The sequence below is a fragment of the Cygnus atratus genome, chromosome 7 (genome assembly GCF_013377495.2).
Source record: "Cygnus atratus isolate AKBS03 ecotype Queensland, Australia chromosome 7, CAtr_DNAZoo_HiC_assembly, whole genome shotgun sequence".
Taxonomy (NCBI): domain Eukaryota; kingdom Metazoa; phylum Chordata; class Aves; order Anseriformes; family Anatidae; genus Cygnus; species Cygnus atratus.
The window spans coordinates 19,779,483-19,797,252 of record NC_066368.1 but is presented as its reverse complement, the minus strand read 5'-3'; the positions used below and the strand labels follow the sequence as shown (position 1 = coordinate 19,797,252).

Sequence of the window (17,770 nt, the reverse complement as noted above, 5' to 3'; positions counted from 1 at the left end):
AGTGAGCCGCTGCATTAAGGAATGCACATAGGCTTGTCAACACAGAAGTGACCAACCATGCTCAGTATAGATGGACTACTTGGAAAGTGTTATTTGCAAAACTTTGACAAATCCAAGCAGGCCAAAGTCTCATTTAGTGGCTTACAACTTGAATAGGAGACAACCTTAGGTTTCTATTGTTCTCATAGAACACTAGGTACTCTTCTGTAATACACAATAGCAGAGAAGTTTTAAGCATTTATTTTTATAGACCATATTAGCTGCCGGTATGAAATAACTGGTCTCTACCTGGTATCAATTCCTGCTCTAAGTGCAGGATTTATATATAAAGAGCTATACTTAATAACAGACAGAATCCCACCTTACACTAACATTAGCTCAGGAGACTGACAGCTGGCCCACACAAAGCATAGTAGTGGTTTGGATTATTTTCCAGTCCCAGTGCAGATGTCCTTCACAAGTGGTAAAGTAGAAAGCAAAACGTACAGACGGATCTCATTTAACAGACTCCATTTACTATTTAACAATATCAATGATTTTCTCTATAGATCTGTTCAATAAAACAAACTATACTTTGTATAATAGATTACTTCATCACAGGTATTGCACAGGCTATATTCATCTGGCCACCATGGAAAAAAATAGCAGGAGGTTACCGTCCTTTTTTTTAATATATCATTAAGAGTAATTAAACCCAGTACAAGAGCATAGTAACTATTTATAATGGGTAATCTGTCATTTACATATCCACAGCTATCTCATTTCAGCTCTACTGGATTAGGGAATCCAGTGTATTAGACAGAGCATAAGGAAGGCCTCCCCTCTGCAACATATTCCCCTTGGCTACTGGCCTCCAAAGGCATTCAGTGGGTCATCAAATGTGTTCAGTGCCTTGCTTTCAGACTTCACTTCCGAGGCTGTCTGGGAAGATCTACTTTTGGGAGTGGGTATCTTGGTTTGGCTGCTAGAGAAGATATCATCTAGAGGGGAAGAAAAAAAAAGATGCTTTTAATGGGAAGTGACTGCTAAACAGAAGTAACATTGTACAGAAAAGTCCCCAGCACAGAACAGGGACTGCCAAGGACATTCTGTGATAAACAAATGCTTTCCTGCTGCTTGCAATTCTACATCTATTTGTAAGGACATACGTGGGAGCTGTTAGCTGTAAGTCAAATCAAGAACAATTTTTCTTCTCAGTAAAGCAAAATAATACTTGTATTTTATAACGTCTGAACTCTCAGAAGCATTTGAGAAATATTAATAAGTTAAACCTCCACAGTAAGTTTCATCTTGCAAGTTCCAGATAACATTCCACTTATCTAGAACATGAGTGTCTGAAGAACCTGAGAGACTCCAAGAGCAGCCAAGATTGGTGTCAAAGAAAATCATAAGAGAAAAACAGTACTTGCTAGGGACTATTGTGTCACCTGCTAGCCATAAGAGAGAATCTTTAACCTATGGCAGAATAAAAACACAGCATACATCACTTGAGAATAGGGCACAGCTAAGATGCAAGGAGGCAGACTGCTCTGACTGCCTCAGGCTGCCATCCTGCTGAATATTCAAAAGGTCTGTCTACAGTCCTCAGTCAAGATCTTCCCCCACCTTCCTTAGTATTAGCGTTTCTGCTATGAATAAATGGGACCTCAAGGTAGAAAAATCTCACACTGCTATTAAGAAAGAGTTTTTTCCCAAAGGACAACAACAGGTGAGAGGAAACCCTCCAACAGAGATACCCTGTATCAGCAGCAGAGCCCACAGACCTGCAGTTCTTGCTGGGGCTAGGGCTGCTAGTGTTTAGGCTACACTCAGGGAAGAAGACAGTTTCTCCAGTACAAACACTGAAGTGTTGCTATGAGGCATCTGAGTCACTAGCAATTCACAAGACCCTTACATTGCTAGTCATGAATCCCTATTTAGAAAACACGCCTTACACTGAGGTTCATAGCTATTTACTGGTCCAGAGGATGAACACTAATATTCCAGACTTCAACATGTATCTTAACCATGAGCAGAGGCCAAGCTAGAAGTGGCCTATCACAGCACACTCTCCTTTCTGTCCTCACTGCTTCTTCCTCTCTGGTACATTTGCTACTGTGCTTATCATAAAGGATTACACAGGAATAATCCAGGACACCATCTCAGCACAACAGCAGTTTAGAACAGCAGTAAAATAAAGTAATCCCCTACTGGCATCACTCCAGAGCAAAAACGTATCACATGGATTAGATTCACAGCCAGCTGGGAAGTACAGTGAGTGACATCAGCAGTAGAGGTATCACTCACATTTTATAACAAGGTTTAGGAAAGAGGAGAGAGTTTTGGCCATGAAAAACAGTATTATTTGTCAGTGCACAAAAAAAGCTCAATCTCCATTTTTCTTGGACTGTCCGAGATGGGCAGAGATGGCTGTTGATTAAGCTATTTGTGTCATCAGCCATAAGGTCACTGAGGAGGCTAGAAGAATAAAGATGTGAGATAAAATTCCTCCTAATGCGTAACCACAAGCTTACCACAAATGTACCAAATAATGACTCAAAGCTGCGGTAGGACAAAGAAAGCAAGTAGCCTGCCTCCTCCACCAAACTGCATCCAGTTATTTGCAGTAGAAAGGATTTCCTAGGACAGCAACGTTCAGCCTAAATAAAGTGCTACCACAATCCCTGAAGCCAATCCTTAACCTACGTGGTAGGAAAGTGCCAGTTCTACTAGCCTACATCCAAGAGAACATCCTCACTGTCAACTATCTTCCCTACACTCCTGTTGGGCTTCTGAAACTCCATACCTTTGGGCACTAAGAAGCTGCATACCTAGAGCTGCACCGCAAAACAGCCAATACTCTAGAGGAAAACAAAGTCTATCAGATAACAGGATGCTGTAGCTGCTTGTAGGCATCACCATCACATGTAAGAGACAACAAGCTCTAGGACCAGAGTAGATGTCAAAAGCAGAAGCACAAACAGGCTCTGTTGTGACTAATTTTCCAAGTTACTTTCAAATGACACTCTCTAATTGTTTTTCAACATGAGGTTCTGATTTTTTGTGCAAAAGTATTTAAAAGGGGTAGCTGCTTCAGTAGTCCTTTCGTTTGATATAGGCTACATCTAGGAAAAAAAAACTAGACAAATATTTTTGTTGATCCCATCTATATTTCAAATATCTTACTTGCAAATCTGTAAGGGTTATTTTTTTTTTTTTTACTCAATTGACAAGATTTTGAAATCTCAACGTTTTCATTCTCTGGCAAGTTTTCTAACATCTTTAGAGACTTCAGCCAGGTCATTCCATCACGTTTGAGTGCTTAAGAGCAGCACAAGCAAAACTGTGATTAAATCAGATTCGATTTGAATAGGCAGAACAGAATGAAGGACAGCTGACAGGAATCAAAGCTAGAGGTGAAGGAACTCCTTTTTGTTCCTGTTAGAGGAAAAGAAATAAGTGCAATCCCAAAGGAGAGCTGTAAACACGAAGACTCTGAGAACAGATGCAGTCAGGGATCAAATGAGTTCTGATACCTCCACTGACAGAACAAGAAAGGAGCATGCTTTGCTCCATTTTATATCACTATATGTTGCTTTCTCAACTAATTATACAGGGCAATCTTTGCTCTTAGGTGTAGTGTATGCAAAAATGCTTTGGGTACACACAGACATAAACAAAATCTTATGGGCTCCAAGACAGTCTGTGCAATACTGAAGGGGGCTGAGGTGGGATGCGGGGAAAGATGCCGATCTCTTCACACCATTAGTGATTCATCTGAAAACAGGATACAAGAAGCTGTGCAAATTAAACAGAGAACATATCTCTTAGTGCTGTAACAGGATGAGATTAGTCTCTTACTCCAGACAAGAAATTTTCTAATTCCCACAGATGAGAAAATCTCTACAGAAATTAAACTATTCCTCGTCTCAAAAGAGGACTTTCATACGCTTTCCTAAACCATTTAGATTCTGTGCTGTTTCTACAGATCTAAGAAGTTCTCATCCAGGGGTAAAATCCAAAAATATCCAGAGACTTGAGAGCAGTTCATAGTTAAGGAAATCAAAGGGTTCTAAAACATCTCTGACAAACACAACTCAGGACAATATTATGAGATTAGTAACAAGACATTAGACACTTACCCATATCATCATCAAATATGGATTTTTGTTCCACCTTTTTCTTGGTGTTCTTTTCTTTTGGTTTTATGGTGAGATCCGCAAAGATATCAATGTTATCATCAAACAGGTTAGTCTCTGGCATCTTCTCTTTTGTTTTCGTCATTGGTTTAATTGCCTCAGTAGCAAATATATCATCCTTAGAGCAAAGTACAGAGAGATCATCAATACACAATACACTTCAAAAGAATAGTCACTACCTGTACACAGCAGCTAAGGTGTTTAGAAGACTGACAGCCTTGACAAACCTGAGAATTTTCAGTCCCTTGTCCCCAAGCAAAAGTGCTCTAGTGTCGGATTGTGCACAGGTCGAGTACAACACAGAGATGCTTGTATCACCTCTCCAGCCTGCCAAATTCATTCCTCCTTTAAAGATCTATTTGAGCTACTGTGCTTTGAACAGGCAAGTAACAAAAAGGAACCAAATACTTCACTACTTTGAAAACAGTCATAAACATAGGGACGTCATCACAGCACATTCATTGATGCATCTGCTCTGTGTTAAGAATCCACCTGTTAATCCACATTTGCTAATAAACAGATGAACATCCAAAGAAAGGGTTTCTGTTGCCCAATATCAAAGTATAATGGACAATTTACTTCACTCATTCTCCTGCACACCCCCAGTCCTACAACAGCCACCATTCAGCCTGTGTTTAAGTAGAAACTTCTGCATAAGGCCCTGGGGATCAAAAACGCCAACATGGTAGGCTTTCTGCCCCTACTCTTTCCAGCAAGCTTCAACCATTACCTCAAAGATGTCTTGTTGTGCAGTAGGGTCAACAGCTTGCCGGACAGAAGATCTCAACTCCTTCTTTCCAGTTTTCTGACTGGTGAAAAGAGAATCTTCCTCCTCCTCCAAAAAAGGTATGGGGCTGCTTTTCGATGATGATTTTTTCTGTACAGACTGGAAGAGATCATTGCTGTCCCGATTACCCAGAACAGACAGATCAGGCTTTTTCTCTCTGCCCTTAATGGGTACGTTAGCCACACTGTCTGGAATTTCCTTCTTCAGCTTTGACTGTGCAGCTGTTCTGGATGCTGAGCTGCTTGCAAAAAGGTCTTCTGATTCAAATATATCATCTCCTTCATCTGTGGATTCTGGAGGAAGGATTTTGTTTGTCCCAGCAGAAAGAACACTGCCATGAGCCGGTAGTGACAAGCCAGACAGAAAGCCATTTTCCTTGGACTCTCCTTCAGTAACAATAGGCTCCTTTACATTCTCTATTGGTGACCTCTGTTTTGGTAGCGAGAATTGCAGTTCTTTAGCACTGTCCACCTCCTCACTCTCACCAGACTGTTGTGCAGCTAGACGGCGGGCCATTCTGCTAGGAGGTCTTCGTTTTCCTGTAACCTTGATCCTGGTCTGCAAGAAAAGAGCAGGGTTACATATAAAGGGGAAAAAAAAAACAACAATAACAAATTATGGAAGAGAAGTTAGGATTCACATTTTGTTCCCTTATAACATTTTCTGCCTTCGTAACACCACCAATTAACACAGTACCCATTTCATACTAGCTCACTGAAACCAAATTAACTCAAAGTTTTGCTTATAATGCTGGTCTAAGTAACTTCAGCAGCTACCTGTACATTTAAGCAAGTGTTCAGTTGTAAATTCTGAGCAAGGAATGATGAAACTAAATTGTTATCTGCTCAGAGATAAAAGCAGCAAGAACCATCATTATCTCAGCATTATCCACTCTCCCTATTTTGCAGAAAGGCATCTGGACATTCAAGCTTGGAGTAGCTTGCAGCAAGAAAATATTCAGAAAATAACTCAGGACTTTTGCTTTGCTAGTCATTCCACAGCAGGTAGAACTGGGTTGCAAAAGCAATAGCACTTGCAAGTAGAGAGTCACAACACAGGTCAGCAAATCACACTAACCCTATGACTTTAGGCACTGCTTTAATCTGACACTTTACTAATCCAGAAACTTCTGTGGTGCACAGCTAGTCTAGGTCATGACTAATTACATTTTCCATTTAATTTCATTGTTTTTAAGGAAAACACATCCTCCCACAAGTTTCCATTATAGCCTCTACCATATACCACATGGGCACACAAGTAGTAAACATATCAGTTCAACCTCATCTTCCCTGTTATTAACATCCAGACCAAGTCTTAACTGTATGATTCAAGATTTTTTTTTAAAGAACCATTAAATCCTTAAGTAGAATGTCTTTTGCAGTCCATTAAGAAAAAGGTAGGAATGAAAAACAAGTGAGCCAGGAGACAGATCTGCCATTTCAAAAGCTGTAACTTTTTTGCTTGTGGCTGGGTTTATTTTGTTTGTTTTTTGGTTTGTTTTTTGTTTGTTTAGGGGGGATGTGTGTCACGTTTTTTTGTTTTGTTTTCTTTTGAGTTTTGTTTTTAAGGGTTTTTTTTGAGCTTTTGTCTGAAAAAGAATTATGACTGACAGTTCAGGACAGCATGACATGTTTATCCACAGAAGGGATAAAGCTCAACCTCCAGTAGTGACATGCCCTTGACATCTTGCTACAGCAGCTGTCTATAACATATTTTATAGTTAGCCTAGAGAAATGCCTTCTTTATGTTTTTCAGGCTGGCACCTTTCAAGACAGTACAAGGTGTTAGACTGAAATACCTTCAACCTATAGGGAAAAACAATGTATTTGGGTGCTGTATGCATGTGCCTTAAAAAGGGACTGAATTGGGCATATGCGTAAGCCCCTTACAGAGCTAAAAATGCAGTAAACTTGACCTTCTCTTCATTGGCCTTGTATAGTGGATTAGATTTCCACACCTTTATTCAGATAGACTACACTGTTAGCAGAATTTGCATTGCAAAATATAAGTTTCTGAAAGAGAACAGAGACTGTTTTTAATCCCCTTTTCTATCCTGTTAAATACCAAGGTTACCTTATTGGCACTGTGCAAGGTATCCGCTTGCATAGGCTGATCGAAGCTTACACCCAGTTCCTCATTGTTTCCTGCAGCAGGGAAGGCTTCACTGTTCTGTACATCATCGGGTTCATTCAGTGGGGTGTCCAAAACTGGCAAGGGGGACTTTACATTGGAGACCTTAGGCATTGCACCAGGAAGTAAGGCTGCAGGGTTAATAGCTAAGTTAGCCTACAAAATAGAGAAAAACATACAAACACACACAAAGAAATCATGTTAATACTGCTCAAGAGCAGGCATGGCTCCAGAGAAGCAGCAAGCGTGTTTAGGCATTCAAATTCTACTCCTGAGAGTACCTGGCCTCTCTCACATCTACTCACTTCTGTATATCCCACATCATCTGTCTCACTAAATCTGTCGAGTGCTCAACACTATAATCCTGTATAAGAGCTTCAAGAACAGCATGGCGACTGCATCAGGCAAAAACCTACGTAGCTCAGTATCCTGTCTGAGGAAAAGACTGGTTCTGACATTAAAGTGATATTGTCATATAGATAGTTATTAGATTTTTCATATCAGAGAGGGAAGCAACCAAAACTCAAAAACCCTAAGTCTCTGAACATACTTAAAATAGTGCTGAGTAGATTAGCAGGTCAACGAGCAGCCCACCCTCTGCCCCCAAATAGAGTTAAATAGCATTGCTCATAGTCAGCTCTGAAAGGTGAGAAGGGGGAAATAATGTTAAACATGCAATACAGAAAAAAGTAACAATATAGAATGTAATCTGAAAAAAATTGCAAGAGTAAGGTAGGGAAGTAAAAAGATTTTGTTTCAGGGAGAGCCATCAGTAAGGCAAGGAAGGTTTTTTAAATTTTTTTTGAAAGTCAAAATGCCAATAAAGTAATTACTTGTAACTTTCCAATCCGAGATGAGGGCTCTTTGATTTTAATGGGAACAGGACCTGTAGATTTCTGCACAAAATTACACTGGATTAAACAACAGCTGGACAAGTTAATATCAACATCTTCAACCAGACTATAGCTTACATTTTAATACAACTAAAGAAAGGAACCAGCTCACTCCTTACCAGCTTTTTCTGGAATACTTTGTTATCGAGGCATCTCATTACATTCTAGTACCTGAGCTATAGTCATTCAATTTTCAACTTCTCAATTCCCAACATCATAGCCTTATCTTCATTATGACATCTTTGTTCCACCCTCTTTCTATCCAATATTATGCTTTGCCATAGTAACTCTACAACTTCCATCTTCTCCATGTCACACATGACTCTTGCCAAACCAAATTCTGACAGCCACCCTTACTCCTTGCTTGTTCCCTCCCCTAAGATCCTCTGAGGCCATGCTGCCAGATCACGATATAATGAACTTCTCTTCTCTTTGTAACCGGCTATAATAGGGCCACAGGCTTTAATGCAGCACACATAGAAGCCAAGAGGGTTACAAAATAGAACCTCTTAGCTCACAAGGAAAACAGCTTCTGAGAAGGGAGTGCTCCTCTACAGAAGGCAGACCATCAGTACCAGAAATAAGACCAGCAGACTAAATGAGCAAGAGCAGCTTTGTGGTCTGAAGATTTGAATCAATTCTAGGACTCGGGGATAAACCAGATCAACAGAGGTATTTGTCCAGGGTTTGCTCACCACAAGTGTCTGATCTAACTTGGTTCTATGAGCTGGGCCATACTGCCATTGGTGTGAGTGGGCAGTCACTGAGGGTTTGGACACTGTTTCGGGGGACTTGATAGCATGACAGAAGAACCCTGCTGCCTGAGATTATTCTCCATTTAAATGCACATGGGATTTGGCTGAACCTTACACAGGCTAAAATCATTCTAGGCTACCAGTAGCTCCAAAAAAAGGGAAGACAAGTGTGATTCTCCACATCAAAGAGTACTTCACCAAAAGGGAAGACAAGCTTGCTCTGTGTTCCTCAACCCAGGAGGCAAAAAACAGCTTCCCCCCTTCCCGGAAGATGAAAAGCTCATTTCCTACAGCTGGAAGTCAAACAAGCAGCTCTGATGAGACAAGACAGACTTCAGATCCAGACTGCCTCTCTGTGATATGCTGTTTCTGCAAGATTAAGAACAGGAGTAGGAGTCTTGTTTGCTCCTCATAAAGCCTCCAAGAAAAGATTCTCAACAGCCACAGATTTGTGCTATGTGCCATGATCTCCTATCTGAGAAAGCCTACTTATACTTTAAAGATAACATTCACTCCATCAGACACTGGCAATTCGAAGAATGAGCAAGTGATCAAATTACACATTTTTGTATCAAACTGCATCTGAAACTTAGTTATTCACTGCCTTGCACTTTGCCCTCATAAACACGTGGATAAAGAACAAAATACTATCAACAGCATTTAAACTTCTTGCAGTTAACTTAAATTTCTGCTTATCAACAGTGCTGCTGTTGATAAGCAGAGATAAGTATGGCCATGCATTACTGCATTTCTGAAGCTTTGCAGCCAGTGAATTCAGGCATTAGTTTTGATCTTTTCAGGAGACTTTAAAACATCTCCTTTTCCTGCGCATACTGTTCAAGACACAAGATTTCAGTACTTGCCTCTGTAGTTACTGTCTTCAGAGCGTCATCTTGTTTGGCACTTAAAGCATTTTCCAAGGGAGGGCTCGAACTGGCTTTCACTGTTTTCTTCTCCACTATTTTCTGAAAACATTAAGAGCACAAGACCACATGAATTGGTAAAAAGCACAGTCAGCAGAACAACAAAGTAAGCAAAGCTTTTAGGATCTCAGTTCCATTTGCAAAGAAAACTACCAACATCTTTTGAGTCTGCAATGCACAGGCATTGCTTTTTGGTCTGCAATGGCAAGGGCCTTCCACTCCACCATACTTTTAACCTACCCATGCCTTTGTTGTCTATACTAAAAAATAAAGTGAGTTTGGATAAGCTTCTGAATGCATACATATGCTGTCCTCATACACAGGACAGCGGGGAAAATACAGGTACAAAGATAGCTAAGCAACACTACTATTTTTATGGTTTCAAGCAAATCGGCTCTGTACATAGCTGCCAAGCACTAATTAGCTAAGACCACCCCTTCTACAGTCCTCAGAGAAACAGTTTCCAGGAAATATTGCCAGTTTTCTAGCCTAACTTCCAGCTAACGACCTGAAAATAGATTAAAGTAAGAGTTGGCTTCATTTAATTAAACTGTAAATACATTTAGAGTAGCAGTTTAGAATGCATGTTAGGACTTTGACCTCAAACCACCCGTAACGCAGTCCAGTTCATTACTGCAGCTGCTTGTACTCTAAAAACAATCCAGTGACCAAGAACATTTTAACACATTCATTATCTTAAATTAAACCAATCTGCAGTCTTTAACAAAAGTTATCAAGTAAGGCTCAGTCATGCATGAATCACAGGGAAGAAAGTGAGACTTCAGTTGCTAATATTACAAGTTGGCAAGAACTAGAATATCATTGGGTAGACAAACACGATGAAAGATGTAAAGTCTTGAGGTAGAGATCTAGTTTTGTTCTGTAAATGGCCTGTTTCTAAAACCAGGGCATTTGCAGTAGTTATTGAATGGGGGTTTTTGCACTTATTAGACAAAATAGTAAAGATAAAAAGGAACACGAGCTCTCTACAGTCTGTATTCTTCAGGGTAAGAAAGTCAGCTTATTTTTTCCCCAGAACAATGCTGCCAGGCAATTATAGTTTAAGATCAACAATCTGCCACTGTACTAATGATCTGTGGTTCCTGCACTAGATATTCAATCATGATTTGTTATCCAAACTGTTAAGCCTATTGAAAAGAAAAACATAATCACGTCTATTCTTTCCCATTTAAAAGGTTATTTTGAAGTAACAGATGTTTCCCTTTGTTACCTTTATAAAAAGTTAGTAAAACCACTTAGTTCTATCTAAACTCTCTGTCAGAAACTAACAAAAAAATTAAGTCTACTCGAAGAGACCTCTCAGTGATATGCAAGTATGTTAATCTCAGTATTTTTTGTTGAAAGCGTAGCTATACCTTGAAGTAGCAGCTGGTCACAGGAAGATAGACCAGAATAAGGTTACAGCCCTTATCCATCTATAAGGGTAACTATACAGCTAGTCGACTACAGTGCAAATTAAAACAGGTTCATCTGAATTACTATAGAAGTGGCTCAAGCTGCTTCTTATTGCGGTAGACAAATAGTGAATGCCTCAGGGAAGGAAGTGTAATTTTTTAATCTCTTTTCCACAGCTTGGTTGTGAAGCTGTATCTGTAGGCAATCTGTAACCTGGAAAGGCAGATTTGAGGCTAGCCATCTGTGCTAGCTCTCCCACAAAGCATGCTGAGCCTAAAGAACCTCATTGCCCTTTGGAGCAGAGAAGCTGTAAGCTGAAGTTCTACCATCTCCCTACCTGTTAAACCAGTCAGACCCTGAATAAAATACAAATGTAACTCCACTACTCCGATTTCTGCTCAGGTGTATTCTCTAACACCTAAGCCCATCCCAGTGGCATGCAAAGAGGAAAATAATCCACTCCTCACATCCCAGTTTTGGGAGATCTACTGCATCTATTTGTTCCTTAGGTCTTCAGGGTCACATGAGCCATTTCTATTCTCTTAAAAAAGATTAATTCATTTCGTTTCTTGTGGGAACACATATGGAAAAAATCCCTTCTATACACTTCTTTCCAAAGTCTTTTAGAAAAGTCATTTATAGTAGAGGACCAGATACCGGAGGGTTTGTTTTAGCAGTACTGAAGAGATCATCTTCATCATCATCATCCCCAAAAAGCCCACCTCCAGATGATGGTTTCAGGATACGGTTTGCAGACTGAAGAGAGAGATGATAAAAAATAAATAAATAAAAGAGTCACTGATCAAAAGCATGTCTCCTCCTGCCTGTGATGCCTGAACTGATTTTAGGCATTTGGCCATCCCTGGAGATCAGGGACTTTTAAGTTATGTACAAACAAGCAACATTCGTAGGTTGCACACTTCAAAGACCATTTTTAAGTAGAAGGTTCAGAGGAGGGCTTTGAACTCACCACTGACTTCTTGGGGCTGGCAAAGAGGTCGACATCTGGATCATTGTCCTTCTGAAGTTTGTGACTGAAAAGAAGCTCTTCATCTTGAAAGACCCCAGTGCTTTTGGGACGAGTGCTTTTCTTGGAAGGCTGAGAGGAGGAGAAAGGTCCACACAATGAAAAAAACCCTCCTTACGGAGGGCATCTAGTTCATGGGTTTACTTGCCTAGTAATAAGGCAGGTTATAATTCACCCAAGGCTACACTACAGCCTTGGTAACAAAAATACAACTTTAACTATCAGTTGCATTTTTCACTTTGACTAAATTTGCAAAACCTACAAAGTACATACATGTATTAACAGTTCATTTTTATGAGAAGACATTAACCAAAATGTACCTGTCTGCTGACCTGAGAGCCAGCTTCTATTACTTACTCATTACATGTCCCTAGGAGGAAGAAAAGTTTTTCACTATGGTATCGTGAGCGTACAGGAAGGTTTATATTTTAGCAAGACACTTTTATGCCTTGGATTGTTCAGACGAAGGTGCAGGACAGAAGTGAAAAGAAGAGAATCTGGGTAATTATTTTTCTGAGCTACCTTTAATTAAAAAAAAGGAAAAAAAAGGAATAGAAAGACAAAGTATGAAGTCCTGTAAAGCTGTTATTGTTGACAGCGTTCCCATTCTCCTCCTTTTAAAGCAAAAGCACCCCCATAAATAAGAAAATAACATAATGCCTGCCTTTGGCAAAAATATGTACTTACAACTTCGCTGCTGAGTGGTAGGGAAGGCTGACAGTCAAACGGAGCACCTTATCAGCCCTCCATAATCCGGCAAGCCAACTGGTAAAGCTGCTATCTAAGCAGTTTCCAGCACATCATATTTGGTCTGCTCTTCCTGTTCTACATTTTTTATTACTGCTCCGTTCTCAGCCTTTCCATGCATCAGTTTCAACTTCACATCAAAAGCTAGGTCAATTTTTTAGAGAGCTAGATATGCTGTGTATGCCTAGACACACGTAGACCTGATATAGGTCTAGTAGCATCCATACACAAAACACATACTAGACTGAGACAAGCACTCAAAATAGTCTCACCTTTCAGATTTCCCTATTAAAAAGATAAGGTTCCTAAATCATCTATTGTGGTTTTTGCATGATCATGCATTTCAGCACCTTAATCACTCCATGGATGTTAGATGCTGACTGCTGAATGCTTTCCAGAAAAGCTTTGAGGGATTCGGGATCATAGGGAAGAATAGGAATCATTTCTCATCCAAGAATTTGGAAGTTTAAAATCTGAAAAAGATTGAACTTCATGACTTGCAGAGAAGGGAGGGTAAAAACAAAACCCTGCCTAGAATAGAAGAGGTATAGAGGCAGAAATATTATTTCTCTGCGTTCAAGAACGTCTCTAGACTCACCACACCAATTTCTTTCTGTGCATTTTTAGTGCCATCATCTTCCAGTCTCTCCTCTTCCTCCTCATCAAACAAGCTTAACACTTTCTTAGCTTGGGTCTTGACATCTTTTTCCAGAGCTGGTGGTGATGTTGCAAACAAATCTGAATTGCTGTCTGGCTCCAAGGACGTTGCTGCAAAAGGCTCCACCAAAATAAATAAATACATCAAGCTGTTATTTAGTTCAGGTTTGCCCCCCAAAACCACTAAACTTTACTGTTTAAATGCCAGCAGTGGTCAGAGTTCTGTAATCTGGTACCATAGCAGACAACTAATTTCAATTCATTTTTCCTAAGCAGACAGAATAGCAATATGCAGATTATCAAGATAGATTTCAGTATAAAGATCATGCTTTATGGCTCTGAAAGGAACAAAGGCTTCCTCCTGGCACCCTAACACCACAGTGCTGTTGATAAGCAGCTTTCTGCATAAGGTTTCCTCCCCATCTATAAGTCAGGCTGTCTCTGCTCCACAAGGGCGCATACAGCAGTTTTTACATTATCTATGAGGCACCCAGTTCATGCAACCTGAGATCCCTTGTAGTGGGCAGCACTACCTGAACACTGAATGTGATCAGGAAAACACACAGTGTGACAATAGCACCCTGGAAACCCATCAGCTGGTATTTCTCCAACAATCACTCAGTAGGAGAACGCCCACGAGTAAGTTCTGCTGAAGCTTCTCCAATAATGCACTCAAATCTCATTTTGTAAACAATGCAGCCCAGAAGAAACTCACAATCCTGAGAGACACATTTCTACAGCTACCAAAACCATTTATAATTCACCAAACAGTATGCTCAAACAATAAAGTTACTGAGTTTTATAAAACCTATGCGTTAGTATAGCCTGCTTTTTGAAAGGAGAGCTCTGCGAATGCGAATAAAGGTTGCCCTGGTCAGTATGGAGGTGGAAAGAAACAAACCCAAAACAGAAACCTCTCACGTATGCCAGCTGGAAAACAAATTTAAATGTCATGTAATCAGTTTACTGTTGGTTTGACCAAGTGATTCTGCTATAGAAAGATTGAATTATTCTCTCTTTAGCAATAGCAGACACAATCCAGAAAAATAACTGTCCCAAAGCAGCGCCGCTACATTTTTAAACTGAACCTTTGCCAAACTTCATATTAATGTAAGAAAATCGCTCACTTTTTCCTTTGTATGCTGCCCTGCAACATCTGTTCCTCTACGCACTGGAACTGCTCCAGGCTCTTCTAAAGACCACAACGTATCTTCTACCTGGTTAGACTTTGCCTTATCTGGCAGATCTCCCTTTTCCTCCTTTTCTTCGTCACCAAACAAAGGTGGTGCTTGTGCTGGTTTTACTTTCTCCTGCAAAATTAAGAGAATGTCACTGACACAAAATTGCTTGGTATACAGGAAGTACTTACTGCTGTGGGATAGCAGACTCACAGTATGTTATCTACAGGGATCTACGTGGACACTGGCAACATGCTTGATGCCTCCTACTTTCTTCCCATGGGGCTTTCTGATTTGTGACTTTTGATTTCTATTACTATAGGCTCTTAAGACTGAATGAAGAGTGCCAGGAAGCAGCTGCAAGCTTAGAGTAGATGCTGTGGGAAACCTGTTTAATTACTGCACTGGTTCCTGAGACTGCCAGCAGCCAGACTATGGCTTGCCTGTTTCTTTTTCTATTCCCAAGCCTACACTGAACCCAAACTGAAAAAGACAAGGTCTGGAATTATACTTATGTTTATGGCAACTGTTTTGCTGGTAACCAGAAAGGCAAAACTGGGGAGTGAGGGCACACAAGTGCAGGGAGTCCTACAGATACAGCTCAATTCAACTTCTGCAATTCCTAGTTACAATTCCAAAGCACAACCAGACAGACAGCACACTATGGGTTAAGCTCACAAGACAAAGGACAGCATAAGTGTCCTCCACAGAGGGTCAGTCAGCTTGGGCCAAGGTGGCACAAAGGATGAAATCCCAGCTTCGCAGTCAGCAGTAAGCCATCTGCTCCTGTTAGTGGTACCTTTCAGCTGAAAGCTCTTAACACATGCACACGTTTAACATAAATTAAACAAGTGTAGGGTTGACGATCAAGACAATTTTGAAATCTCTTTTAGGCTGATGTTAGAAATTTTACATGTATGAATTCAGTCTTCCCTGATCCCCTTCCAAGTTTGCTAGAACTACTATTGTCTAGAACAATTTGGGTTTACATTACCTATCAAGGAAGATATCCTATGAAAACACTATGCAAGTGTTCTGTGTTATGTTTAAAAGAAAGAGAAGGTACCGCTGTGGCCTTTGCAGCTGAAGGAAGTAGTGTTGATTGGGAACCGAAGAGTGATTCTCCATTAACAGCATCATCTTCAAATAGCAGCGATACTTTCTGTGGCTTTCTTTGGCTGCAGGTGAGGAAGAGAAAAGTTGAAGATCAATGCAAAAGTTTCAGGGCCCATGTACTGCATCTGTTTAAGTATGACTTCATTTGCAGGATCTGGTCCCAGATCTAGGACTATGCTTCCTCAACACATCAACAATTCTACCACCACCCCTCTCATCTGCACAGCTTTCTGCAGGAGTGAAGACAAGAGAGGTCGGAAAGGTATCAAAGGCAGGGAAATGGGGTGCCCAGTTTAGTGGTAGGGAGGAAAACAATCCATCACAGACATAAATGAGGTGAAAGAGCCCAGCCCAGCCCACTCAAGCATCTCTACTTCCTCCTCAACAACACTAACAGGAGACAACACTCAATATGCCTGACTCCGTCAGGTTTTGAGGACAGTGCTGAATTGCTCTGAAAAAGCATTCCCATCTCCCCACAAAGGATTTTCACCTCTCTTTAGTGATTGCAAATAAATCCTCCTCATCCTCTTCCTCAAAGAGGCTCGTCTTCTTCACAGCTTTAGCTTGACTGATGGTGCTAGCTGATTTTGTAGGTCCCTCTTTTCGGTTGTCTTCTGAAGGAAGCTTAGGTGGCTTGGAGACATTCCAGGGTTCCTGAAAAATAAGGAACCTTTAAGTTTCTTTTGTCTTTGTCAAAGCCACTTTCACATCTTCTCTACAAACAGAAACAGCTCAGCATCTTGGCAGTCTCCTTGTATCTCTCTACCAGTTTCCTTTCCTGCCTTTGTGTTAGCCACTGACATTGTTCAGGCTTTGCAGAGGGCCCGGCCACCTTTCGGCACATGGTATTTGCCAGCACAACAGTGTACACACTTTACTATTATAGTTGCTCTCAAGAAGTGAGATCGGTGCAAACTGCAGTTATACTATTCATGTGAGTAAATTCAGAGGCTTTCCAGACAATTTTTTAGTTACTTAGTGCCTCTGATTTTCAATTAAGTTTTAGGACTACACTTAATCTATTCCTAATAGAGTGCTGGTCATTTATGTTTAATTTTTCCCATCCCCACATTTCAAAACAAACAAAAAAACCCACCCAATCTATCTAGAACTGTTAAACTTTCCTCACAGAAATTAAGTCAGTAAGTGAAAGCAAACCCACTTTTTCCTCTTTCAGTATTTTTAAGTCAGGCAGCAGCCTCCTCCATTTATTATTGGCCTTACTATAAATTACATTGAAAATTCCGATTATCTCTTCCACATAACTTCTGTTACCCAGATCCTGAGTTAATCTGAGCCAAGAATCAGCTTCCTTGGCTGCAAACAAGTCAGAGGAATGAGGTAGCCATGGCACATGGACACAAGCAGAGTCTGGCTGTGGTTCCTATCTTAACAGTTTTATGCTTTGTTCATTAATAAAACCTTGTAAGCCCTTTCATCCAAATCTCACTCTTCACTACCTCTTCATCACTGCTGAACAGTAAGCTGGAAGCTTTCTTGAGTGGCTCTGACTGTTTTGCTTTCTCTTCCAGAGGCTTTTCCTGTTGCTTCTTGGCAGGTACCACACCAAAGAGATCCTTAAAAAAAATATTAAAAAACAAAGCCATGATGGAAAGCTCACTGAGAAGTCGTCAGCATGTTGCCACATACTTCTCAGATGAAAGAAACATCTTTTTCATGAACCTTTTCTGCAGGCTTTCTCAAGCATGTCACAGCATTGTAGTTAAGGGAATTCCATGCACACAGCATTTGATAGGCCAGAAACTCATAAGTGCACAGCCTGATTTTGGCCCACAGGTTCTCCAAAAACCACCACACAGCAATAGTGCTGCACAACAGCAAAAACAATGGGGCACAGTTTCTACATCTATTCAGTGATATGGAGAATGAATCCCATTCTACAAGGGTGGGCAATAGGCAAGCTGAACCACCACCTCTGAGCAAGAACCACAACTTTCAC

The 17,770-nt window shown here is 40.5% G+C and overlaps 1 protein-coding gene across 7 annotated transcripts in view; it reads right to left on the bottom strand.

Moving 5' to 3' along the window:
• Positions 1–206: 206 nt before the first annotated feature.
• The window catches only part of LOC118261696 (WASH complex subunit 2A), a 34,583-nt gene continuing 17,019 nt past the window's right edge, over positions 207–17,770 (bottom strand). For 2 of the 7 annotated variants that reach the window (XM_035536705.2, XM_035536874.2), the window contains 13 exons: positions 17,271–17,387; positions 16,301–16,464; positions 15,758–15,869; positions 14,641–14,823; positions 13,455–13,640; positions 12,053–12,181; positions 11,740–11,838; positions 9,607–9,708; positions 7,929–7,991; positions 7,039–7,251; positions 4,909–5,523; positions 4,122–4,296; positions 334–980 (listed from right to left, as the gene is read on the bottom strand). In XM_035536705.2, the coding sequence (XP_035392598.1) occupies positions 844–980; positions 4,122–4,296; positions 4,909–5,523; positions 7,039–7,251; positions 7,929–7,991; positions 9,607–9,708; positions 11,740–11,838; positions 12,053–12,181; positions 13,455–13,640; positions 14,641–14,823; positions 15,758–15,869; positions 16,301–16,464; positions 17,271–17,387 (2,295 nt within the window). In that variant the 3' untranslated portion in view covers positions 334–843. Of the gene's footprint in view, positions 981–4,121; positions 4,297–4,908; positions 5,524–7,038; positions 7,252–7,928; positions 7,992–9,606; positions 9,709–11,739; positions 11,839–12,052; positions 12,182–13,454; positions 13,641–14,640; positions 14,824–15,757; positions 15,870–16,300; positions 16,465–17,270; positions 17,388–17,770 lie in introns of all 7 variants that reach the window. The other 5 variants (XM_035537128.2, XM_035537187.2, XM_035536791.2 and 2 more) reach the window with 4 other exon arrangements.